We start from the raw sequence: 27,158 nt of genomic DNA, 5'->3' as shown, positions 1-27,158 counted from the left end.
CGAGCTTTAATACTTTTTGCTGAGCAACATACCTCACCACCGTATATGATGATAGCATGAGTCTATAGATAGTGCCAAGCAGTCTATGAGCTATAAATAGATAGGTGCATTTCATTAGGGAAAAGTCCTAACGTCTATTTCTAATTCACTGTGCTGCTCAAGTTTAACTCCATGTGTATTTGTAGTAGAAATAGCATATTCTGGCTAGAATATGCTAGAAATAGCATATTCCCACAACCAGTATTTTTTGAACACCTTCCGAGTGTTTACAAGTTACCAGACGCTGACCATTCACTGTACATGATACTGTATGATGATTCCATTTGACACCCGTAGTCACATTTTCTGTTGCTTTTGCTAGATACTTTTTAAGCATTTTAGTCTCCTGTGGCTATGCTATATCAGAGAAATGACTCCTAATACAGAGCCAAGTGAAATCCGTGAACCACCACCCACTGAAGTTACTTTAATGGCATAGACTTTTAAATGACTCATTAATGGTATATGATCTCTACATATTTGCTATTTGGTCTCGGGAGAGGCAGCTAGAAGGAGATGGAAGAATAGCCTAAGTTGCATTTAGTGTTTCCATTGTTCCAAAGCCTGAATATAAAGGAAAGATGATCATTTCCACTTAATTTATCTGGCTGGATTCCTGTGCCTAATGGCTGCATATATACCATAAACACTGTGAAGAAGCAGCCATGGAAACACTTGTTTTCTTGTTGGGCTAAATTTACTCTGGGTTGAATATTAACACAGTGCCTGGCAGTACTTTAAAAGCAAAAATAGCTTAAGTGTGACTCACTGTGAGTCATTTACTGCTAGTGCTGCTATACTGCCTAGAGCTTGACATTGAACAAGTTGGCGGCCTGTATTGCTACATTTTTTCTAGGAACTCTGAACAGATCTCATTCTTGTGAATTCGCTTGTGCAACGATATTAAATAGAGTAATATGTTTATTTTGTTTCAAAGTCAGATGAATTTGAGAATGGTGAAACTGAAGTATTTTTCTTGGGCTTTCTGGAAAAGCTAGATTCTCAGAATTCTCCTGTGGTTAAAAGACTTACTTTATCTTATAAAGAATTAATAAAACGTCATGGAGGTTTTGTTTTAGATACTTGGGCTTTTCTGATCAAAAATATCATACTTCCTGAAAATCATTATAAAAAGGAGCTTTAGTACTACCAAGTAGGAGTCATAAAATTTCTGGCATTACCTGACAAGATGGAAACGTGCCATCCTGAAAGCTTTTTCTCTTTCTTCTTCTTTTTCTCCTTCCTTTTTTTTTTTTAAATACGGTGAGGCATGTAACATAGCCTGCCTTGTAGTTAAGTTGGGTGTATGACTTGTAAAGTCCTCTCTTGTTATTAAAGGTTATATAATGGGAAGTTCATTGGTTTTGAAAGGCAGACCAAACCCACCCACGGGATTTCTATTGGCTCTTTAAATAAATGTATTGCATGCCTTTCCCTGAGTAACCCGTGCGGCTCAGGAGGGAGTGAGCCATTTGTTGGCTGACTGTAGGAAAACCCATAAAGGATTGGTTGGTCTCATCTGGGCTGGGGTCAGGAATGGCTGAGAATCTAAAAGTGTATGTATGAGGATGGTTTTCCCATGGTGTTGCAATCTCTTATTTTAACATGTTTTTGTGTTTAGCTTTTGGAGTTGCCTAACAGTATAATTTCAATTGAGGCTTAGTTTCAACTCTCTTATTATAAACTGTGGGAACATGACTTTTTTTTTTTTTTTTCTATTTAAAGGCACTATCATTTTGCCTTAGGATTTCAATCATTTATAAAGAAAGTTTTCCTATGATAGCCTAAAGCCAAAATGAGGCTAACCTAATGCTTGATATTATTTTGAAATTGTTTTACCATAAGATTCTTACACTGGAAGATGTAATTCTGGCAGAGAATTTCAACATAGTTGCATAAATTGTGTTTCATATTACAACTTGTTCTCTACTTGACTTCATTGAGATTAATAAAAGGACTCTTTCAGAAGGATCTGGTGAGTTAGCATCATCATTTAAAAAAAAAAAAGTGAAGAACTTACTCATAATGTATCCTGTGTTGCTAAGTTTTCAAAGTTAGTGATCTCAGCCACACCCAGAGAGCCCTTTGAGAAGACTGAAATCCACTTATTCATTTATGCTGGCTTAAAATTTTGTTCCCAATAAAATAAAAAATAAAAGACAGAGATCGATCTGAATTTTCCCCAAGATGTATGGTGATTTCATGAAAACCTAACATTTGAAAACCGAGTTGCTGCCGTCTTGGATATAAAACATAGTTCCTTATTCTGTGGTTAAAGAGGTCCTTTAAAGCAGGGCTTTCTGACTTGGGCTCTGTGACTGCTAAAAATATCCCCACGGTGCTTTTTGTGTCCCAGAGGGGTCCTGTCATCCTCCCTTAGATCCAGAGGAGAGAATGCCAGGGCCTGCTGTAGCATTCACCTGTGTCGGGTCTCACTGACGCTCTCCTGCTGCATTTTGGAGGCCTATAAATGAGTTATTTGTATGGCTTGAAAATTAACTCGAGATTTAACCAACACTCTTCAGGTTGTAAACTGAGAAGTCTAGTCCAAATGAATCTCGCATGGCTCAGTGGCCAGTCTGCGACTCTGGCAGTTATGTACATGTGTCTTGCCCATAGGAGTGTATGAAGATAACCTCAAGTCTTCATGCAGCGCCCAGCATAAAGTAGGTGTTCAATAAAAGCTCATTAAATCTGAATTTGCTTGTAAGACCGGTATTACAGCTGCTGATCTTATTTGGCCTGCCAAACTTTGTTCCTTTCTTTTCATTCATTTCTGTACTCAAACATTTATTGAGCTCTTAATAAATGCCAGAAACTTTCAAGATTAAAAAGTTAAATTAATTTTTTAATTAATTAAGATTAAAAAATTAATAAGCCTTCAAGGAGTAGTCTTCACTTGGAGAGGCAGATAAGCACATTATTAACTATGTTCATCATATGCTCTTTTTTTTTCTTTTAAGTCTAGGTACAAGGATGTCATGACTTTCAGTAGTGACATTTGGAAAACAAAACAAAACAAAACAATAGCAACTTTTAACATTCTTTGAGGATTTACTGTATATACCAGGTCTGTTCAGGGTACTAGGAAGTGTAAGTGATGGTAACATTCCCATTTTACAAAGGAAGGTACTGAGGCTCATAGAACGTGAGCAGTTTGCCCAACTTCATATTCATGATTCAGACCCAGGAAATCTGGTTGCAGAGCCCAAGCCCTGAGCTGTCTGTCACATAAACTGCTTCTTGTTGATTGACTTTACTGAGGGGAAAAGAAAAAACTCTTAGAGTGAGAGAAAACGGGAGGTCATTACACCAGTGATAATGGCATCTCTTTTGTGGAACATTAGATTTTTCCAGGAGGAGTGATTACTTTGGAGTCCTTTTGCTAAAATCCATGTTGCTGAAACAAAGTGCCTTCATAAGTAGGCTAATTCTGAGAGTGATTTACCACATACCCAGCATATCTTTCTTAGGCTATATGTGCTAATCCCTAAAATGAGCTGAGTCTGAGGACTTCGTGTTCTTTCACATGACCTCAGAGACTAAAATCAGCTCTTAAACCAGTGCTGGGTTCTGCCATTCAGAGAGCAGTGCTTAGCTGAGCTAAGAGGAAAGCTTTCCTTCAGTCGAAGGCAGTTTTCCTCCTCTCATCTTGTGGCTCTTTTAAGTTCTCTAACAACCTCTTTATGTCCTTTCGCCTCCAACCCCACAATTTTTTTTTATAGTCACCACTACTAAACAGTTATCCAGAGCCTGCTGCTCTTGTTTCTTCCTTGGCTCTGTCCAGGTTCCCGATAGCTTGCAGCAGAAGTCGAAGTGGAAATCGTCAGCTCGCCCTGTGCCCATATCCTAGCGGTGGAACACCTCCCCGGAGAGGCAGGGCTCGAAGGAACAGTGAGCAAAGAAGCTTCTCCAAGGAGGTCCCCTGGCGTCTTTCTCTCTTTCATTGTGTGCTTTTGGGGACAGTTGTTTTTATTTGGTAGGGTGTTTTTTAATTTCTTGGCCTATTTTGTTTTTTTTTTTAAGATTTTATTTATTTATTTGACAGAGATCACAAGTAGGCAGAGAGGCAGGCAGTGAGAGAGGGAAGAGGAAGCAGGCTCCCTGCAGAGCAGTCAGCCCGATGTGGGGCTCCATCCCAGGACCCTGGGATCATGACCTGAGCCGAAGGCAGAGGCTTTAACCCACTGAGCCACCCAGGCGCCCCTCTTGGCCTATTTATAAGAAAGTATTTTGTCTTCACCTGGGAGCAAATTGTACCTCCTCGCTGGACAGAGTCGTCTGCAAGGACCTTGTGGTTTTCAGCCCCTGCAGCCCAGCTTAGGGCCGTTGTAGGCAAATGATCATTCTGCTTGTGGAGTCTGAAGCAGAGAGAATGAGTGCATTTCGAGGTACAATATTCATGAGTTTTGTGAGTTGTTAAAATTTTTCAACTAATGATTTCCAAAAGGTGAATTTTTAATAGACTTGTTACAGCTTAATCGAAGTGTATCGTTGAGCCTGAGGTTGCCTTCACTTAGCACCCACATATGTAACACTTAGTAATTAGTCACACTTTTGATTCAATACCACTTTATATTTACTTGTAAGAAAAAAGAGTGCATACAATTTTCTTCAGGAAAGCCAGAATCAAACATTTTGTCTTGAGCTTTTTCTCCACACATTAAACCATTGTGTTGGTAATCCAGATGAGGCACTGCGGAAAGAAATGCGGTTCTACCCTGAGGGCATTGTGACTTTTCACTAGATATTCTTGTGCCCCAGTCTTGGTGTGAACTTTCTTTTAAACATGTCTAATCCTGACATTTTAAAATAACATTTTATAAATCTACCGGAAGGGGAAGGTGACCATACAATTATCAGATGGTGAGTTCTAATCATGGGACGTTCGCGTGGGTTGTCTGTAATTGAAGACAGTGCATCCTTTGTAATTGAAGACAGTGCAAGTAAGGACGTGGAGATGGCCAGGAACAGAAAAGAGAGGGGTGAATGGCTGCTTTCTCAGTACTGAGCCACCTCCTATCTGTAACTGGGATCGGTTCTAGATCTCATCCTTTGGTTGTGTGTGTGTGTGTGTGTGTGTGTGTGTGTGTGTGTTAAAGATTTTATTTATTTATTTGACAAAGAGCGTGAGTGCACATGTGACAGCACAAGCAGGGGAGCAACTGCAGGAGAGGGAGAAGCAGACTCCCCACTGAGTGGGGAGCCCGACACAGGGCCCTGAGATTGTGACCTGAGCTGATTGCAGACACTTAGCTGACTGAGCCGCCCAAGTGCCTCTAGATCTCATCCTTGATGCTTGGAGGCGCTGGGGATTTGGGAGACCAGTTTGGGCATTGCAGGCCCCTCTAGGTTAGTGTTTTCCCAGGTTTTTACTTCCTGACTCTGGCGGAAGGAATGCCGCTTGTCAGAGAGGGAATGAGAGTTACGCTTGAGAATAAAGGTATAGTTTTGGAGATGTGGTTGTGATGGGGGGAGAAAATTTGTGGGGAAGATAGAGAGGAAGAGACAACTTTCCTTCTCCCCCTTACTCCTCCCTGTTCGACAATCTGGTTATTTCTGCTTTCTCCCTCGGCTTCCTCTTCTCTGGCACTGTGCCTCAAAACTTGTTCTCTCTTCCCTCTCTCTCTCCTTTCTGTGTCCCAACCCCCATTAACTTCCTTCAGTGGCCCCCATCCTACTTCACAGAGGTGTCTAGCAGTCGGTACCACATTCACAGCATGGCTGATGCAGTCTGAGATACCTGCGTACCCGGTCTGTTTCAGAATCAGCCTTTGCCACCCAGCAAGCTTCGCCAGACTTTCTAGGTTCCCTCGGAGTCACAGTGAGCCCCCCGCACTCATCCTCATCCATCTTCCAGTCGGGTGGACAGTCTCCAGATCCAGGAGGCATGAGATGGGAGAGGACCTGCCATGTCCTAGACATTGGTAGTAGAGATTGTATAAATGGTGTCAGTGTCCGTTCTGCAGGTAACAGTGAGAGAGTGTGGGGGTTTCTCTGGTTTGTAGTTGGGGTATCTGTGGCTCTGAGAGAACAAGTCACGTGGCAGACAAGTGGCTAAGCTGGAATGCCAGCTGAGTCTTTCCCCATCCAGAGCGGTGCTTTTGTTGCCTAGCAAATAACTAGTCAAATGCTTACTTACTCTGCTTTCTGTTTACAATTAAGGAAAACTTTTATTATTATCGTTTTCTAAACTATGGCATTAATTTTCACTTTTTAATGACATCTACCTGAATATATGGAGATTACTATTAATAATCAGGAAATCTACTGGACTAGTAAGACTCTTAAGTATTTGCGAATCTGAGTGAGCTTTAATTAAAATTTCTTTATATTCAGTCTTTTTAAAATTACTTTGCTAATTATATAATTGTGTATATTGTAGAAAATTCAGATAGTATAGGGGACAAAAATAAAAAAAAAAAACAATAATCCCACCATGCAGAGATAGCCACATACCAACATCTTCTGTATTCCATTAGTCTTTTTTCCTGTAAAATATACACTTGCAAATTTGAGATCAGCCCAGTGTCTTTATTATTTCACTCAGTATGCTGTGAGCTGATTAAATATTTGGAAACATGATTTTAAGATGAGGTCTAATATTCAATTTTGTTAATGTATTGTGATTTTTTTCCCTCTTTGAATCATTACTGTCTATTAATACTCATTGGTAGTCTATCCATTGATAATAATGACTATTATCATTTTTTAAAGTCAGTTTGGTGGTTTAAAAATAACTTATGCAATTGAGCCTGCACTATCAAAAGGTACCATTTTTAGGTCATTTCTTTGTTATTTTAAATTTATGTATTGTAGAGATTAAATAATGATATATCTTTCAGGAAGAAGTTGTCTTCCAAAAATTACTTCAAGGGTTGGAACAAGTGTTTGGTGTTTTGTTCTGGTAAAAATTTACTCCTTTTGAAAGTGTTTTCATATATCTGTTAATTCAGTCAGCAGACATTTATTAAATCCTTTCCTGTACAAGGTGTTAATTGCTGAGAATAAAAAGAAGAAAAGCATGCTTTCTGCCTTCAAGAAACTTATAAATTATACAGGTAACATATATATATATATATATATATATATATATATATATATATATATATATATATATATAAACATAGTATAATGGTAAGAGTAGGACTCGAAATAAATACTAAAGTAAAGCCACAGGCAGAGTGCAGGGAGAACACAAAGGAAAAGTGGTTAATTCTGATCGGCAGAGTGAAGGGAAGACTTCCTGGAAGAGTTGACATTTGAGCTGGGCCTTGAGACATGGGTAGAATTTCCCTCAGAGAAAGCAGCAAAGGGATGTGAGACTGGGAGTATAGTATAATCAGACCCACAGGCAGCTGGGAGTGTGTTTTGTATTGAAGAAAGCACATGTTCCAGAGGGGCTGGTGTGTAACATGCCAGGCTGGGGTTAGGGAGTAGGGGGTTGGCATGGGGCAGGTGTATGGGAATAGGCAGAGGGCAGTGGTAGCATGGGAATCCAGAGCTACTAGGGTGTCGGACAACTGATGCTCAATTATGTGTTCCTGGCTCTGCGCTAAGTTCTTCTCATCTGTAATCTCATTTTATTTACAAGACATTTTGTGAGCTATTTATAACACCACTCAGAGATGGAAGTAAAAGTTCAAAAAGCCTCAGTGATTTCCCTCCAAGTCACAAAGCTTGTAAGAGGCAGGACCAAAACTCAAACGAAGCCTGAAGTTCATGCTTTTTTTTTTTTTTTTTTAAATTCTACCTACCTAAGTTGAGATAAGAGTATAGAAAACTCTAAAAACTGTTAGGTGTTTGTGGGCATTGCTGTTTTTTTTGATGAGTGATATTATCTGACTAGCGAAGATATTATCTGACTAGCGGAGCAGAGTGAAGGGTGAGTTGGAAGAAAGATATTGCAAGAAATGAGACAAGATTGACAACCATGACAAATCCAAGCAAGACGTGGTGACTCTGGTGACCAAAATGGCAGTGGGAACAGAGGTGCAAACACGGAGAGAAGGGATTTGGAGGGAGGATTTAAGCACTTGGAAAGACTGATGGCCTAGAGGCAATGAGGAGGATGAGATTAGGTCCGTGGTCTCAACTTTTTTTTTTTTTAAAATCACACCTTATTATCACACCTACTAATTACCCCTTAGTAATTAAATACTTTTCAGCGTGTACCCCAGTACAGAAATTTTATTATTTTATTTTTTTACTCTCCTTTCCAGTGATTTTGTTGTGCATATCCATTTTAGAGGTCACTGGAATTAATTAAGAAGAATGGGTGTTCGGGAATGTTGACAAGGAGGAAAAGTAAGCAAATTAGAGTTTCATTTCAGACACACTAAGTTTGCGGTGCCTAAAGGAGTGCACTCATCTGGAGATGCTTCGTATAAAGTTGCAACTGAGTAGTAAAGTAAAATCATACCAAGCTAATGTCCTAGGTGAAATTCAGCTTTATCCTCTAAAGAGAGGCCAGTCTATATATTTTTCCTAGTTCTTTTTTTTTCATATAAGAATAATTATAGATTAAAGTCAGGAGTCTGTCTTTTTTTTTTTTAAATGACTTTGAAGTCATTTTTTTTTTAAATTTTTTTTTTTTAAGATTTTATTTATTTGACAGAGATCACAAGTAGGCGGAGAGGCAGGCAGAGAGAGAGAGAGAGGAGGAAGCAGGCTCCCCACTGAGCAGAGAGCCCGATATGGGGCTCGATCCCAGGACCCCGGGATCATGACCTGAGCCGAAGGCAGAGGCTTTAACCCACTGAGCCACCCAGGTGCCCCCAGGAGTCTGTTTTGTATTATTTTTAGCTACATATCTTTTGTTGATTGTCTTAGTGTTTTATCATTTGATTCTCAACTAAATATTTACAGATTTTTGAAAATGCTATCCTTGGTGGTCTAAATTAAAGAGTTAGTGTTCTTAAAATAACTCTTTTGTATAGTCTAAAACAGGAAAATCTTTTTTTTAAAGCCTTTTATATTGTAATTTATTGGCCTATTCAGACTCCCTTAAATATTCAAAGGTATCAAGCCTAAACATGTCTTCCAAACAAGGAGATTCATTCAAAGATCAGAATGTCTTTATAAATGGTTTATGCTTTTCAGTAACTTTCTCAGAAGTATAATTCTCATTTCCTTCTGGCTAGTCCTCTGTTACTGAGTTAATACTTATAAAGCCTAGCCCCAAATAATTTCCATTTATTAAGACCCTATAGTTATATGATTATAGGCATAAATGCTGGTTGGTGTTTTGGGGGTGGTTCAGTTCGGTTTGATTTTAATTAAGAATACTATTTTCTCAGTCTTCAGCCAGCAAAATCTTTTATCCTTAATATTCAAAGCGTGTTTCCCTTTGGGGAAGTAGGGATGAAAAACAGCTGTAGTTCCTCTAAATCTCATGTAGTTCAGTTAAGTTTCTTCCTTTTGTCTATTTCCTATTCAACATCAATATCAGTATCCTTGATAAATATTTATTGACTACCCAATGAATAGTGGTACCATTGTAAGTTGATCATATGCTGATGTAGGAAAGCACCTTTTTTATTGCTTGATGGATAAAAGGCACAAAGAACTTAACGGACTAGGTCAGATTCACAAAGAGTCTTTGGTGCACTTGGGCAAAGAGATTCTCAAAACACATACGTAAAAATGGAAACACTTGGCACGCCTGGGTAGCTCAGTTGGTTTGGCGGCTGCCTTCTGCTCAGGTCATGATCCCAGCATCCTGGGATCGAGTCCCACATCGGGCTCCTTGCGGGGCAGGGAGCCTGCTTCTCCCTCTGCCTCTGCCTACCACTCTGTCTGCTTGTGCTCACTCTACCTCCCCTCTCTCTCTCTGACAAATAAATAAAATCTTTAAAAAAAAAAAAAATGGAAACACTTCTATTGGAAGAAATGGCATGGCCGTACCATGTGCATGGGTTTCCCTGATCTTGCCCCTGTCTTTCTTAGACAGCAGAGGGCAGTAGCATGAGATACTAGTTCTCCTGGAGCCATCTGCTTTTACTAGCTCTTTCCTTCGCTGAGCTCACTACACGAGGTACAGCTGCCCTGCATGGACAGTAAATATTTGAGGGAGAGGATTAAAGCACCGAACAAAATCATAGTATACGTGGGCAGTCCATAAAAATGACAGTATCTGATTTTACATTCTAACCCATATAATCCTGGTCTCTTGCTTTTTAAGTCTTCATTCTAGAGCATTTTTGAGAGAGCAGATATTTAGGGCTGTTAGTCATAGAAAAAGCCGTATGGTTGCAGGATGTTTGTAGTTGTTTTACAGGTAGAAGCAGCATGAGCCAATCTACAGGAAGTGCTGCGCCACAGTGAGGAATCAGTAAACGTGAACGGATGATTGCTGATGTCTCTTCAGGAAAACAGCTTGTTCCGTAGGTGATCTGGATTCACAGTCAGTAGCCGCTTTGTATTTGGCTAGCCTAAAACAGCAGTGATTGTAAAAACCAAAGTGACTCAAATATCTCAAGACCATTGTTCTAGTTCTGTCGCTTTAAAATTGTTAAGTGCTCACAGAGCAAGCACTTGAAAGCTTTTTCTCAGTGCCTGGAACAGAGTTTGTGTTTCCTTTTGTGTTACCTCAGAACTGTGATTATCACTTCTGCACACTGTAGGTCGCAACCCGCTAGTGAACAGTGACATCATTGTAAAAGGTTGTGACCAGGATTTTATTATAAGAGAAAACAGAGTAGATTAGAAAATACCACATGCACCACGCAAACGTTTGTCCATTTAAACTTATGTTCTATATGCTGGGTTGGAAGGTAAAGCGTATCTCTTTGTGCAGGTCATGGTAAAAAAAAAAAAAAAAATTTTTTTTTTTTTTTTTTGAAAAACACTTCACTGTAGCATGCATCACATCTTCATGTGATTCTGTTTATAATAATCTGTCCTTTCTACTAGACTGAGCACCTCTTGAAAGAAAGAATCACGTTTTCACATTTTTTTTTGGTCTTAAAATTCCCAACACCTAGGACAGATCTGCTTGACATATACGAAGTGTTCAGTAAATGTGAAACGAATGAATGAGTGCATGAATGAAAATCACTTATTTCCTCTGAGCCTTATATTTCTTTTTCATAAATTGAAGTGTTACCCACCAGATCTCACAGAGTTATTCTAAAGATCAATTGCGATAACGTATGTGAAATGCTTTATACAAGTGTTAGAAGCACAGTCAGGATTATCATGCAGCATAATTTTTCTTGTTTGGCAGATAAGGCTCAGGAACTCTAGGAATCTTAACTCACTGTTCTCAAGGTGGCATATTCTTTGTTGTTCTTAATAATATTATGATAGGCTTTTTTTTAGCTGTAGAGTTAGAAATTAGTCTTGAAAAATTGGGTGTATGCCTTTTTGAAACTTCTTACTATGAAACATTCAATACACAAAGTAGGTATGGGGAGGAAATCTTTTTCCTCTGTCCTTCTAGGTTCTTTTGCTTGGTCTGTTAATTAGATTGACTTAATATTAGCAGGAGATTGAAAGGTTTAAATAGGAGAAGAACAAATTTAATTTCATAGGTATAGGAGCCCCACAAAGTCATGAGAGGCTCAGATACAGGCAGGATGGCTTACATGCCATCCTGAGCCAAAGAGAAGGTGGCAGGAGTCTGGGGCTTCAAAGGGGAGGAAGTCAGTTCACAGGGAGATGGGAAGAGCTGATGTTTGGTAAAGAAATGTTTGTCATACCTTGCAGAGACCATGGGACACAGACAGGACTTTGAACAAGTAGGCTCTGTCAGCTCCCCCCAGCTTATCACACCTAGCTCACACTCTTTGTAGTTACCTCTGGTGATAGTTCTCTTCTGGGAGCAGGCCCTCTATTTAAATTGTTAGAGACAGTTAAGCAGGAGATAAAAACCTCTTCCTGACTCTTCTGGGCCTTGACTGTCTTTGGCTAAAAATAATCCACATGCAATAGTGGCACGTTTCCAGGAGGCTCAGTCTGAAGACTCAGGAGAAGCGTTCTACCTTCAATGAACAGTTGACTGTTCATAGCCAATTTTGTTTCATCTGCGTCTTCTCCTACCTTCCTTTCCCATCTTACTGTGAAAGAATAATGGATTTCTTTTCTTCTCCTCTTCCTCTTCCCCCTCTTTGTTTTTACCTTTTCACGTATATGGAACTTTTTCTTTTTAATTTTTTATTTATTTGGGGGAGAGAGAAAGAATGAGTTCGATGGGGAGAGGCAGAAGATGAAGGAGAGAGATACCTAGGCCGACTCTCTGCTGAGCGTGCAGCCCGATGCAGGGGCTCAATCTCATGAACCCGAGATCATGACCTGAGCCAAAACCAGGAGTTGGATGCCTAACCAACTGAGCCACGCAGGCCCTAAAGTATGTAGAACTTTTAACAGTCTTTTAAATGAGTTATTCTCTGACAGGAACTAGCAGGTAAACAAGATATATTATTTCCCAAGATTTTCATATGATGGTGACCAAGTATATTGCAAAACATGATCACATTCCAGAGTTGTAACTAGTTCTGGAGGCTTAGTTACACAATTGCCAACTCTGTCATCTTCTGCAGAGATGTGACCTTACAGAAAAGTAGAGAATCTGAAGCATGAGCTTTAAGCTTTTTGAATTTTTGTTTTGTATCATGAAATAGTCCTCAAGCCTTTGACCTTTAGCTAGGCGACAAAGTGTATCCAACTGAGACTTCAGGAATACCTTAAAGCTGTAGTAAACTCTGCTAATTTAAGGCTACACTCTACTTTAAGGCTACATAACATGGACCTCAGAAGTCATAGTCAACTTAGAAGAAAAGAATTTTTAAAACCCAGTAAATAAAAATCATTTATGTTATTAATTTTTATTGATCTTTTCTGGTTTCACAATTTTGTGATTCAGGACTTCGTATGATCGAAACACAAATAATTTTAAACTTTAAAGATGTTTAATTCTGCCAAATATTTTATGTATGAATTATGTGGAAGTTTTTTTCCTTAAAGTCAAAAGTGGAACTCATTTTCATTTTTAATTAGCAATAATCGTGCCTCGGATAAACCTCATTGGCTACGATACTGCCACTGCACAAAGCTCATTTTCATTTTTAATATAGTACTGCTAAGTTTTGCAATAAATGAGTAATCTGTGATTTTGCATGTCCCCATTGTCTTGAAGTTTTTAATATATCCTTGAAATTTTTTTCCCAAAATAAAATAAATGTAAGTGTACTTTTATTTTAAATTATTTCAAGACATGGGGCCCTGGGTGGTTCAGTTTTTAAGCATCTGAGTTCAGCTTAGATCATGATCCCAGGGTCCTGGGATAGAGCCTCGTGTTGGGCTCTCTGCTGAGTAGGGAGCCTGCTTCTCCTTCTCCCACTGCCCCTGCTTATGTTCCTTCTCTAGCTTTCTGTCTCTCTGTCAAGTAAATAAAATCTTAAAAAAAAGATTTCAGGACATATTTGTACTAATGTAAGGAGGTTACCCCAAACCCAAGTGGCGAGGTTGTGGGTTGGGAGTGCCAGCTGGAGGAGGTGAAAGTCACGTGGTCTGAGTATTCTGACTCCAAAGATGTTGTGGATCACAGATCTGGGTAGATTTTTGTCAGGGACATTATCATTCCACCAGTCTCCCTTGCTGGAATCCTAGAAATCATCTCTTCCTCTTTTATTCCCTTCATCTACAAAATAGATCCTTATAGGTTATTTATTTATAAAAATCTCTGGCTTTATCTTTAGCTTTATCTTTAGCTTTTTTAAAGGATCTATTTATTTATTCTAGAGAGGACAGAGGGAGAGGGAGAGAGAACCCTCAAGCAGACTACCCACTGAGCACGGAGCCCAACATGGGGCTCCATCCCAGGAGCCTGGGATCGTAATCTGAGCCAAAACCCAGTCGGAATCGACTGAGCTACCCAAGCACCTCTGGCTTTATCTTTTTCATTCCTGTGACCAGGGCATCAGTTCTGATCTTTATGAGCATACATCTGGACTATAATAACAGCTGAGAAGAAATGAACTAATACTTTGCGACCAAGCCATTTTATGTACATTTAACCCTTAACAACAAACCTGAGAGGCAGAGCGGTTATCTGCATGTCTCAAGTTGTGAAAACTGGGCGAGCTCTTACAGGAGCCCAGTATTGCTAAGGAATCTCCTTGCTCTGAGTCTGTCTGTCCCTGGAGTGCATTCTGTATCAAAATACCATGGTAATCTCTATAAAATGTAACTCTTGCCTAGTGAAAATAATAATAATATTAATAATAATTGCTGATCCAGCACTTTACAAATTACTAGGGTTTTTTCAAGTTCAATTTCATTCTACACAAAGTACTCCCTGAGGCTAGTATTATCTTATATTACTACCTTGTAAGTAACCTGTAATGACTTCTGTTTCCCATCAGACCAATGATAAAGTCTTTTTTTTTTTTTTTAAAGATTTTATTTATTTATTTGACAGAGAGAGATCACAAGTAGACGGAGAGGAAGGCAGAGAGAGAGAGAGAGGGAAGCAGGCTTCTCGCCGAGCAGAGAGCCCGATGCGGGACTCGATCCCAGGACCCTGAGATCATGACCTGAGCCGAAGGCAGCGGCTTAACCCACTGAGCCACCCAGGTGCCCCAATGATAAAGTCTTAATATTGATGACATTCCACATTTTGCACTGTGGCCCTGCTGTATCCATGTAATCATATCTCTCAGTGTAAACTGGAGTTAATTTTAGCTAGGGGAGCTTCCTTATGGTTCTGCTCAGCTACCATTCTCATCTCTTAGCCTAACATCTGTTCAGACACAGCTCTTGTCCACGTCACCCTCTTTCCTCCCATCCCTGTCCTCTCAGTGTGAACTCTACCAGCCCTACAGGGCCACTTCAAGTCCCACCTTTTTGAAGAAGACTTCTCCAATAATTTGCCTTCTTATTTCTTTTTTCTTCTTCATTTCCTTTGTCAGATATGTTTGCCCTTGAATGTAATTTAAAATCTTCTCCCTTAACTATAAAAGTAATACATTGCCTCACGTAAAAATAATATGTAGGATATCTAAAAGTGAAAAGATAACTCCTGGTTTCCCAATCCCAGTTCATAGAAGGAACCACTGTGACATGTCTTTACAGTCATATTTCTGTGTATAAACAAGAATGTGTGTGGGCACATATCCACACACCTGTTTACACATGTGGAAGATAGATATAGGTACATCTGTTTTCTAGAGACACCGTCCATGGCTTTCTTTTTTCCACTTGACAATATATCTTGGAAATCTTTCCATGTTTGGTGAGTGGAAGTGATTTCATTTAAGCACATTGCTTTATTGCCTCATATTATTTCATGTCAAATCATTTTACGCATCTGCATTCCTTACCTTCCTTCAAAGAAAGAAACCATCAAGCCCTGAAGAGCAGGAGTAACCATATATTCATTCTCGTGTCCATTCCTTCACTCTTCACTCCTCATGCATTTATTGCATATTTCACTGTTTGCGCCGTGGAAAATTAGGGATGTTCGCTTCTCATAACCCCTAAGGAGCTAGGATACACTAGGTAAGAACTGAGAAGTGACATGGACTTCTGTTACTGGAAATACGGCCCATCGGGTTATTTGAACAATCCTCTTGCTGAAAACCATCCAAACTCTCGAATATGTGTAAGAAAACATCCTCAGAGCAGCAAAGGGCAGACAATCAAAGGAAATCTAAGGAACAGCAAGAGTCCACAGGAAGTTTGAAGAACCAAGCTGCTATAGCCCGAAGGGCATTTGCCAATGCAGGCGAATTTGAGCTTTGCCTGCCTTATGGGTAGTAAAACTATACAGAAAGCCAAGGAAATGATGAGTATAAAATTCAGCATGATGATTGGTTGGGGGCGGTGGATGCAGGGAGTTTCTGGAGTACTCAGAATTTTCTATTTATTGACCTGGGGGCAGCTCTCCAGGGAAATTTAGTTTCTAAACAGCATATTTATTTTGTGTAGTTTTCTATATACATGTCATAATTGACAACAAAGAATTAAATGTAGAAGAACAAGTGTAGAACAATATATATAGAACGATCTCCCACGTGTGTCTGTTACATAAATGGATGTGTGCATGTGTGTGTATTACATAAATGGGATCCATGATACATAAATTCTTCATGTTACAGAATACATAAATTTATGTTTGTATACATATATAAGTATGTGTGTTTGGGGCTGCAGGTGTTTGTGTGTGTGTGTGTGTTTCTTGTACATAGAAAAAAGATTTGGAAGAGTATTCACCAAATCACTGAGGGCAGCCTTGCAAGGTAGAACAGAGATGGGGAAATAGAAAGGAAGGATCCTATATTTCGTGCTTCACTGTTAATTTTTTTTAAAGTAATCATCGTTATTATTTAGTTGTTTTTTTTAAAAATCAGACTTACTGAAAGATGTGACTTCTGTCTCTGCCCATAAGTATAAAAGGTACTCCTGCTGCCATGCTTCATGCCACTTGGCACAGTACCTTTTTTTTTTTTTTTTTTTCTTAAAACACATATCTTGTTCCCTCACTAGGCTGGAGCTCCTAAAGGGAACAAGACAGTGTTGGACTTACATTTCTGTTTCTTGTATCTTAAAGAGAGCAAAAGTCTCTAGGCCTCCAGGAAATATAACATTTCCTTAGAGGCTTTTTTGAATGTTATTTTGTACCTGGCACAGCAGTGGGCATAAATTTGGCACAGCAAATACAGGTTGATTTGAATTTAACTGACACTTTGTGGAACCTGTAGGCAGAGGTGGAGTCCACCGTGCGGTGCCCCTTTTGATCTCAGAACGCAGGAAAATGAAAATACTCTCTGAAAATTAAAGTAGGAAATGAACATCAACTAGATTAAATCCAAGAGAGTCAACGTGAACCTAAGAAACATAAAGACTCCTTGGACAGTAAGATTTGACTATAATTAAGGGTATTGGCATCTTAAAAACACGCAAACATATAAAATCTCCATCAGAAGAGCATTTTCTCTGTCTCTAAAACAGAGAAAAAGAAAAGCAATCAATTTGAGTGTTGTGATACCAAACAAAGCACGGTCTGGCCGCTAACACCTGCCAGGCTGAGGCACACATCCAGCCTACCTGGCAGGTGGCGAACCCTGTCATGGAGAGCTACAGAACCTCTTGCATTTTGTGCTGGGATCCTGTGTAATTATAACTCCACTTGCTCTGCTTCCATGCCCACCAACCTTCCCTCTGGTAATTTGCCTTCCCAAGGAGATCACACACTGTCAGGCTGATGGGCATTCAATAGCCTGATTCTTCTGCTGTTCACTGTAAATAATAAAGTCGCCTTCTTCTTCTTCTTCTTTTTTTTTTTAATACATCAGTGTCTTGTGAATTTTGTTAGCTTGAGTCTGCATTCCTGGGTCCAGTCAAAGAGATCGGGTATGAGAGTCTGTGAGGTCCATCAAGGTAAATGCTACCTTGAGGGTATCTGTTGGAGCGGACTGCTGGATTTCCCAGGTGATGCCCATCCATGATGTCATGCTTCATGTGGCCTTTCCATTCTACACGTCACCAGAATGATTCTGTCCAGAAGTAATCCCTTAAGAGCATCTTCATAACGTGCACATTTCAGCTAGAGAGTACCAATCATAGTATGTCAGTGAGAGTAGACCCTTTTCTTCTGGGTGAGTATTACTTGTTTGGTTTAGCAAATTTCACACCTGTCCAGAGGGATGAGATATATATTGTCAGTGCCACATCATGAGGATCTCTGACAACTCATTTCCAAGTCTGGCTTCTCAGCCTCTTCTGGCTTCACTCTGGCTCTCATCTCATTGTCCACATTGATCCTGGCATCATTCTCAAGTCACTTCCTAATCTGGTCTCTCTTGCAGCAGCAAAACCTAAAGAAGATGGAGGACACAATGAGGTCGACAAGATTAAGGATAAGGATGCAAGTAGAGCAGGCAATGAACGAGGTTATAGAATTTTTTTCTTCCGTTCTCATTTTTCTCTCTCTCCTCAAAACAGGCCCAGTAGCATTTGGAAGGGTTTCATATACCACACATGTGACATGACCAGATTTCAATAAATGATTAACAGCAATTTCTTGCTAAGAAGGATATCAGAGTAGGTAACAGGGCACAACCCATTACAACTCTTAAGGGAATGTAGGAATTCTAAGTGAATGTTGCCTCAAATATGACAACTGTCAGGTAGGGGGAACTTTACTCAATTGAGTTTTCCCCCTTTCTCCTGTTCTTCCCTTCCACCCCAGCTTCCAGCCAGCATAACTGACCTCTAAATTTCACCATAAATTTATCAGGAATTTACCCAGAGCAATCTTCAGTGGTCAGTGCTATTTGAAATAATATATTTTTATGAGTAGATTAAAGCCCCACAAAAATTCCAGATAGATTAATGTAGAATCTTAAAAAGAAGTTTTTACAGACTTGGTTTTTAAAATGTATTTTTCTTTTAACATTCGCAGTTTTGTCCATTTATACAATTGGACTTCTGCCTCAGAATTAGACACTGTTGGATTATTAGTATGTGTAATAAATTCATGAGGCTTCTATCCATGTACATCATGACCAAGCTCTTCTTGTGTGTTGTTAAATGATACGGGGCTGAATTGCTAGACAGGCAGTTGTGGACCGTTCCTGATTACCTAGATGCTAATTGAGTAATCAACGAATTCACCAGGCCTTTTGACCCAATTTGCCAAATGGGCTTTCATTTTCTTTGGGTGAAAGATGATGCTAATGGGGACAGAGTCCAGTTTCCATCCCCTTGTAAGCAAAAGGTTTGTTTCACAGCCAGAGACAACGTCGAAGGGAGGTCAGTAGCCCCCCTGCGGACTCCACCGTAATGGAAGTTAGGCCCCGTGGCGTTGTAACGCAAAGTAATCAAGCCTATCACCACTCTGATGTACCTGTCCTACGTTTGTGGATTAGTACAGCATCTTAGATAAAAGTGAGCATTTTCTAGAGCAAATCTGGCAGTTTGGTATGTTATATGCTAAAGGAGAGCTTACAAAAAAAAAAAAATAATAAAGATCATATTCCCATCTTTTATTAAATGTTTAATTACCTGGGGAGAGGATGCACGTGGTCAACATTTGTTTAAAAAAAAAAAAAAAAGAAAAAAAAGCAACACCCAGAACTTTCAAAACTACCTGTATTTTTCAGAACTTAACATACATCTTACTGTTTTACTGAAGTGCCTGGTAACTTGTCAAGATCCCTCCATCCAGGGCAGTACATAAACTGTACTATGAATAAAGGAGTAGAGTGAACCAGGGAAGGAGGGCCACCAAGAGGTGGTGAGGGTTTGACCTCCTCTTCCCACCCCACCCTTGTCATAAGCCCAAGCCCACTGCCTTCCTTTTCCTTTTTCTCTTTCCTTCTGTTGAAGGTCAGAGCCTAGCTAGGGATTCACTAGCCAGAACTGAAAAGACAGCCGGATTGTAGAACATCCCTTGCCAGAAGTTGAGTAGCATAATGGCAAGCTGAAGTTTCCAGCTGTCAAAATTAGACAGATGTCCTCAGATCCTGATAGACCCTTTGTATGGAAGCCACCCTTTCACACCCTGACCGCACAAGGACCCTGTGCCAAGGGGCTGAAGAGACCGAAGTTCTCTCTCTGTTCTTTCCTGGCATGTTTTTCTTCCGTCCTCCTGCAGCCTTGTGACTGTCTGCCTCTCGTCCCTTTTCAGTACAAGTTTACCCTAGAGCTCAATGTAATTAGATCAATCCCTGTGTGTCTGTGTGTGTTGTGTGTGTGTGTCTACATTTTGTTTTTGTTAGCTTATAATAACTTTAGAATAGCCCTTCCTAACCAAGCAGTTCTTAACTTTTTAGGGTTGCCTGTTGAGACAGTCTCAAAATTCCCAACAAATGTATATGCACATAAAATGTTGGGTACAATTCTACATTATTCACACACTCCTAATTTCTGTTTATGGATCTCAACTGGATTCAGAATCCCTCTCCCATGATGGAATTCCAGAGTTCTCTACTTGCATGGTCTCTTGTGGGATTTGAAAATACATTCATTCACCAGATACCCATTAAATGCTTACTCTGTGTCAGGAACCGTGTGGGGCACTGAGATAAGGTGAAAAGGACAGTGGCCCACCCATCAAAATTTCGATTGTAGTTGTGGTGATAGACAAATAAACAGGATTACCGTACAACATGGATGCAGCAGTAGGGGAAATATGGGATACTTTGGGGAGCACATCCAATGAGTGTTTAATTCAGCTTTGGGACATCAAGAAATTTTCCTTATAGTGATACCTGAGTTATTACTCCAAGTAGAAGGAATGCTGTGTACAAAGTCAAGGGCGTTATCAATTTGTGTGTCATGTTGAAAAATTTGGCTTTGATTTTAAGAAGCCTTAAGTTGAGGGGATAAGGACTGATCTGTGAGGAAAAGTGCTGTAGCCTGGAGAGAATGGGTTGGAAGAAGCGGGACTGGAGGCTGACAGGCTTTGGCAGTAAGCCAAGCAGACAATAATAGTGATTTTAACTAAACTACTGACTATGGATGAAAGAGGATGAGTGGAAAGAAAATGAATTGGAAACCGCAGAATTTAGTATCTGACTGCATTCATTCCTTCAACAGGGATTGGTTGTGCTGCTGTGTGTTAGGCGCTCTTCATTCTTTCGCTGGCCACCCTTGGGTCCTTCGATGTGAAGATTCATGATTCCCTTTAGCTAAGCGGTGGGGAACGTGTGAAGTTTCATATGTAAGCTCAGGTTACCGTCTTGAACCCAAAGCCTATCCAGTACATCCTGATGAATGATAGCGAAGTAGACAAGACACCATCTCTGTCCTCAAGCCCAGTGGTGATGACTTCCAGGCTTCTGGAGTGGACGGCTCAGGGGATGATGGTGCCGTTTGCCAGAGACGGAACAGCTGTGGCTCAGAACGAAGGCCCTGGGCAGAAGTGCTTCTTTAGGCTGTAAATGCCGCTCCAGAAATTTCAGGCTATCCCTGTAGGTGAGAATCACTGTGCTTAATGACAGATGTTGCTGATGGCAGATAGTTTGTATAGAAACAGTATTTGGGGAGGGGCTGAAGAAGCACCGATAGAAATGATACTTGGAGCCAGAAAGAGGATGTTGAATGAGAGGAGGGGGCTGAGGTTTGGACCTGGAAAAACCACAGAGGAAGAAGAGGAATCTGATGAGAAAGCCAAAGAGTATAAAGAAAGTAAAAGATGTCCCAAGATGGAGCCCTAGGGTCAAAAGGGAGGAGTAGCAGTGTGGCAGCCGTGGCCGGCCTCAGGATGTACTGGGTAGGCTTCTGGTTTGAGATGGTAGCCTGAGCAGTGAACATACTCAGCCTCCCACGTTCACCAACGCTTTGGCTAAAGGGAATCATGAATCTTCACAGCAAAGGGCTCAGAGGTGCTAGCAGAGAATAATGGAGATCAATTTTATGCCACGTGAATTCTATCTCAATAAAGCGGTCATTAACAAAGTGTATGAAAAATTCTCTTTTGAATATATTCTCACATAATTGTTATACTTAAAAAATGAGTAAACGATAAAAATCCAGATGTGTGGGCGTGGGAAAGAGGGGAGTGAGGGAGATGGAGAATTAATTTGTACCCAGTCGCCTACTAACATCGTGTGTGAAAAACGGTGGAGCGGCGCCTTGCACGGTGGAGGGAGTGTGCCGTGGTTCACGTTTTACAGTCGGCAGAGGTAATCATTTCTTGAAAGGGCAGCAAAAAGATCTTCTCTGACATGGAATGGCTTGTGACACATCCCATTCATGTACTTGTCCTGAAAAACAAAAATGCAGAGAGATCTAGAATCAAATAAGTAATGAGAATAAAGAACCCAATAGGGGAGGAAATCAAAATAGGGTATCTTTTTTTTTTTTTAAGATTTTATTTATTTATTTGACAGAGAGAGATCACAAATAGGCAGAGTCAAGCAGAGAGAGAGAGAGGAGGAAGCAGGCTCCCCATCAAGGAGAGAGCCTGATGCGGGGCTCGATCCCAGGACATGATCCCAGGGGATCATGACTTGAGCCGAAGGCAGAGGCCTTAACCCTCTGAGCCACCCAGGTGCCCCCAAAATAGGGTATCTTAAATGGTATGGAATTGCTTATGAATAACAGTTGTTATTATAGTAGTAAGCCATAATCCTAACAGTAGGTGAGTCCTCATAAAACTAATATAACAGACCAGTGATAACGGGGACCCACAATTATAAAATGCTTCAACAGTTTGGCAGGCAGCAGGAAGATGAAGGAGCGCGAGGAGGGTTGGCTTCTGTAAAGAAAGAGGATGAAGAAATTTTAAGTTAAGCAGTACTAGTGTTGAAATGAGATGAAAAATTTCTTAATTGGCCATGAGTCAGGAGAGAACATCTTAATATGGCTAAGGAGATGGTGGTAAGGAAAAAACAATTTAGAAGCATAAAAAGCAGATTATAGTTTAAATTAAAACCGAACATATTCATCACCACACAATAACAACCCGATTCTGGTAGAAGACAAGTATTCACATTGATTTTTTTAAAAAAAATCCAACCATAATAATTTGATCCAGAGTTACTCCTTATTAAAAAAAAAAAAAGCATATAACCATAGATGCAGAGGGAATTTTTAAAAAATATATTTGAAAAGTAATATTTTTAACCCATGACAATAAATTCAACCTACAAAATGATTGACCAAAAATAAATTTATGAAAAATTTGGATAATTAAAATTGACAAAAATAGGATTAAAAGAAAGGCCTCCCCCAAAGTACAAATCCTAGACATATTTATCCGTAAATTCTGTCAGATCTTAAAGGAGCAGGTATTTCCTGTGCTTTCTAATCTACTTCAAAGCATGCAAAAATATGGAAAATGGTCTTGTTTATTTTATGAAACTAAAATGGCTATGACCAAATTCTGTTTTTTCTTTTTCTTCAAAGTTAAGAACACTGTCACTTAAAACTAAATGTATGAAACCTTCAATCAAATATTAGCAAATGAAGTATAGGAGCCTATTGAAAGAAATGGAAAATATGAACATTTGAGACTTGTTTCAATAATGTAGCATTTGCTTATCATTAGAAAATCAGTAATATGGTAATCACGTTGAGGGATCTCAAGAGGAAAGCCTTTTCCTTCCTGTGAGCCAAGCAGTACTCTGGTGATCCAGCAGTGAACCCAAGTAACCGACTCCCTTTCTTTGTAAAACTCATTCGGGTGGGAGAACAACAATAAATAGATAACTATTATAATAAGCATATATATGATTTTGATGTGTGACAGATTTCAAATCAGTGGGGGAAAAGTTGGCTTATTCCAGAAAAAATTTGGAACCATTGGCTAATGTTTTCTAACACTATTTAAATCCCAAGCTTCGACTTTATATTAAAATACATTCCAGATGAACTGAGGAGTTTAAATGTTAGAAATTGAAACCAAACTATGGGAAGAAATCAACAGTGACTACTTGTACTACATTATGTTCTGTCAGAGCTTTTCAATCATGTCAGAAGTAAAAGTGCTTGGAAAGATTTATGACCTGAAGGATGATGTTGCTTCGCCTCCGAGACAGTGAGGACCGGAACAGCTACTTCAGACTTGCAAACATTCAACAAAGCCTAGCATGTTGACAAGATTTATTTGAGGGTTTCTTCTGGTAAGAACTGAAATATCCAGGGGTAAGCCCAGCATCATTACTTGATACATAAATCCAGCTGTACCAGCGTTCTGGAACACTTCTGCGTGCTAGATAGTGTTCTGAGGCTTTACGTGTAGTACTACAAACCGGCATCTGAGGTAGTGACAGGTAGTCCTTTGCAGACTTTACAGGTAGGGCTCACAGGCACAGAAAGGTCTCTAGCTTGCCCTAGGGCACCCAGCTAATAACTGCCAGAGCCAGGATTCAAACCCCATCTGGTGCCAGAATCCGTTTTCTCAAGTCCCTAGGCTGGACCAAACATGTCTCTTGATTTTCTGACTTACTAAAGTTTCAAAAAACTGGTTTCTGAAGATGAATTTAGGGAAGGGAGAAATTTAACTTAATCGGTCCAAAGAATAAATTTGAGTAATAGCTTCCCGCCTCGCAGCTGCAGATCCCCTGGGAGCCTGTGAGGGGTGCTTTTCTCACCTGCGTCCAGTCTTTGCCAGAATATGTCTCGGGAGGGTTCGGAATTCAAAGTTTCATTCTGTTGCCAAAATAACTTCCCCAAAAATCACCCAGAAGAATTTTTGAGTAAAAGATTTCCCTGTTTACCCCAAAACAAACGAGTGGACTTCAAATGCCACTCAGTTTTCATCAAAAAGTGTTTGCAAGGCTGGTTTTTCTCCATTTGTGACCCTGAAAGCAAAGCTCATCAGCTTGACCCGCATTCCGTTCTCTTTCCCACACCGCTGAGGCCAGGGGGGCAGAAGATTCTAAGTGAGAGACTCGGTGCTTATCCTGAGCAACACTTTGAAGCAAATTTCACCCCCAAATCTGCCATTGTTTTAATACTTTTAAGTACGGGATTTAAAAAAAAAAAAAAATTTAAAGGTGACGTGGACTTTAAAAACACTGAGGAACACTATTTTACACGTGTGCATGTATTGGTATGGGAATGTGAATATGTTCACAAGATATTTTTCAAAAACAGCACATCTTTCTATATCCTCCCAGATTTTCCTAGCCCACTTATTTTAATTATTCTAAAAAGGACTGGAATGTTATTAGCATCTCATGATACCGTTGATTTTCTAGTTATCCTTCTATTTTTAAGTTTAGTATAACTTAAAATGTGGAAATGTTTATAGCGTAAAACCTGTATTATTTCCTCGAGTGTGAACACTTAATGAAAAATAACCCACTTTTACTTTTTTTTTAACTTTTGTTCTCATAAATTCAGGTTTGTCTGCAATTACAGCTATAATTTCTCCTGATTTTCATTTATTTTGTCATGTCTCTTCCAGACACTTAGTAGTTTCTATGTTTTAAATCAGTCTGAATCCTGATCTTTAAATAAGATTTATGTTGATAGCTAGTAACAGTGTTGATTATAACATTACTATTAGCTTGTGTATACTAGTTATGTATCTATTACAATAAAACAGCATGTACAATATCTTATTTTTATAAAATATAATAAATCTGATACTTCCATATGGAAAAAAATCTGGAAGGATATATACATAGCTATTAAAAGTGGTTACCTTTAGGGGCGCCTGGGTGGCTCAGTGGGTTAATAAGCCTCTGCGCTTTGGCTCAGGTCATGATCTCAGGGTCCTGGGATCAAGTCCCACATCGGGCTCTCTGCTCGGTGGGGAGCCTGCTTCCCCTCTCTCTCTGCCTACTTGTGATCTCTCTCTCTCTCTCTCTGTCAAATGAATAAAAATCTTAAAAAAGAAAAAATGGTTACCTCTGGTGGTGAGACTACCAATGATTTAAATTTTTATTTATATGTATATTCAAAGTTTTAATAATAAAAATGTTCTATTTCCGTAATTTAAAAGTTTAAGTAATTGGCAGTGGAGTAAGGTAGTCAGCTCTAGGACAAAACAGATAAAATGTCAGTAGCTATCTTATATACCAGCCATATGTTTAGAAAGTATAATGATGGCAGGGAGGACAAAATAGACAAGGAAATAATCTTATTCTCAATAGTAACATAATACATAAAATGCCCAGAAATGAATTTAAGAAATACACATACATCTTTTCAAAAAGCCACCTGGTTTTTCTGAGATGCTTGACACAGTGGGAAATTCTATTATGGGCTTCAGTAGGAAGATGTGATTTTTTTTTTTTTTTTCACTACTGCAAAGAGAAGAAAATTCAGTCTTTCACACAATGGAAGGAATAATAGTTTGCTTAGTAGAACAAGTAGCATTTAGTGCCTGAGTAGATATGGAGCTCAAGGAAGTGCTGGGGGCAGTGATATTTTCAAATTTTCAACTTAGGCTGGACAGAAGAGGAGCTCATTAACAAATTCAAGTAATAATAGAACCATTTCTTGAGAGCCTGTTATATAGTAGACAGTGTGATATTTATTTTCATTCATTAGCTGATTTCACCTTTATCACTATCTGAAAATTATTAACCCTGTTTTTTAGATAAAGAAACTGGCTTTTTAACCAACAATAAATCAGTTGCCCAAGATCTGACAGGGGTAAAGTGTCAGAGCTGAGATTTGAACTTTGACGTATAGTCTAAAGGGGTTTTTTTTTGTTGTTTTTGGGTTTTTTCCCCCCTACAGAATACTACACTATACCTTTACCACAAGACAAAGACCCCAGAAGGAGAAGCAGGCTTGGGTTAGGACACTGAGTCTGGCATTTTAACATATTGAGTTTAAGAGATTTTTGTTCGTTTGTTTTACTTTGTACTTTATCTCTGATCTGTTGTAGATTTTCAGTGTCTCAAATGTTATGCTGGGGAAGAAGTAGTAGCTGCATAAACATTGGGTAGGCAGTACAGATCACGTTATAAATACACCTCATGGTTTGTCTTGTAAAAGCAGCATCCCGTCTAACTTCTCTTTATTATGGAATTGCTACATTAATATTGTGCCCTTCCTCCAGATTGCTTGAAATGAGGTCATATAGGCAGTCTGATTTACAAGGTCATTATTGCATGTAGGAAATTACATTTCCTAAATGTTCCACCACACAAGAAGAATCCTGAGGGGAAAAATTCATTCTTTTGGGGAAAACTGATTTTACTTTCTTGGTAAAATGCTACGATGTATTCACTTAATTGACAAATCCCACCAATTATTTATTTGTTTATTTTTAGATTATCTTGTGTTTTGGAAGCTTCTCCGAAAGCTTAAAGGAGATTAAATATTTTCAGGTCTGTTTAAGTGTGTGCTTCTTCTTTTTTTTTTTTTTTTTTTAAGATTTTATTTTATTTATTTATTTGACAGAGAGAAATCACAAGTAGGCAGAGAGAGAGAGGAGGAAGCAGGCTCCCCGCTGAGCAGAAAGCCCAATGTGGGGCTCGAACCCAGGACCTGGGATCATGACCTGAGCCGAAGGCAGCAGCTTAACCCACTGAGCCACCCAGGCGCCCCTAAGTGTGTGCTTCTAAAGCTATAATTAGGTATCTCTCCGAAATCAAGCTAATTTATTATTCCTTTCTTATTTAGTCAAGATTTACCTTTTGGAATTAGGCTTACAGTCTGATCCTTATTGATGTCAAATTATTTCATTTCCTTTGACTTTCATATTT

General features: G+C 39.4%; 1 protein-coding gene and 1 pseudogene across 2 annotated transcripts in view; one reads left to right on the top strand and one right to left on the bottom strand.

Annotated features, from left to right (window-relative positions):
* Positions 1 to 27,158, top strand: part of NSMCE2 (NSE2 (MMS21) homolog, SMC5-SMC6 complex SUMO ligase) — a 215,457-nt gene that overhangs the window by 89,411 nt on the left and 98,888 nt on the right. Inside the window, exon 5 of one of the 2 annotated variants that reach the window (XM_047724724.1) lies at positions 17,850 to 17,933. The exons of the other annotated variant lie outside the window; for it this stretch is intronic. Coding sequence (XP_047580680.1) covers positions 17,850 to 17,933 — 84 coding nt within the window. The remainder of the gene's footprint in view (positions 1 to 17,849; positions 17,934 to 27,158) is intronic. 2 annotated transcript variants of the gene reach the window in all.
* LOC125099396 (uncharacterized) lies at positions 12,909 to 13,095 on the bottom strand (annotated as a pseudogene).

Source organism: Lutra lutra, chromosome 4 (assembly GCF_902655055.1).
Source record: "Lutra lutra chromosome 4, mLutLut1.2, whole genome shotgun sequence".
Lineage (NCBI taxonomy): Eukaryota > Metazoa > Chordata > Mammalia > Carnivora > Mustelidae > Lutra > Lutra lutra.
This window is presented reverse-complemented; position numbering and strand designations above follow the sequence as displayed.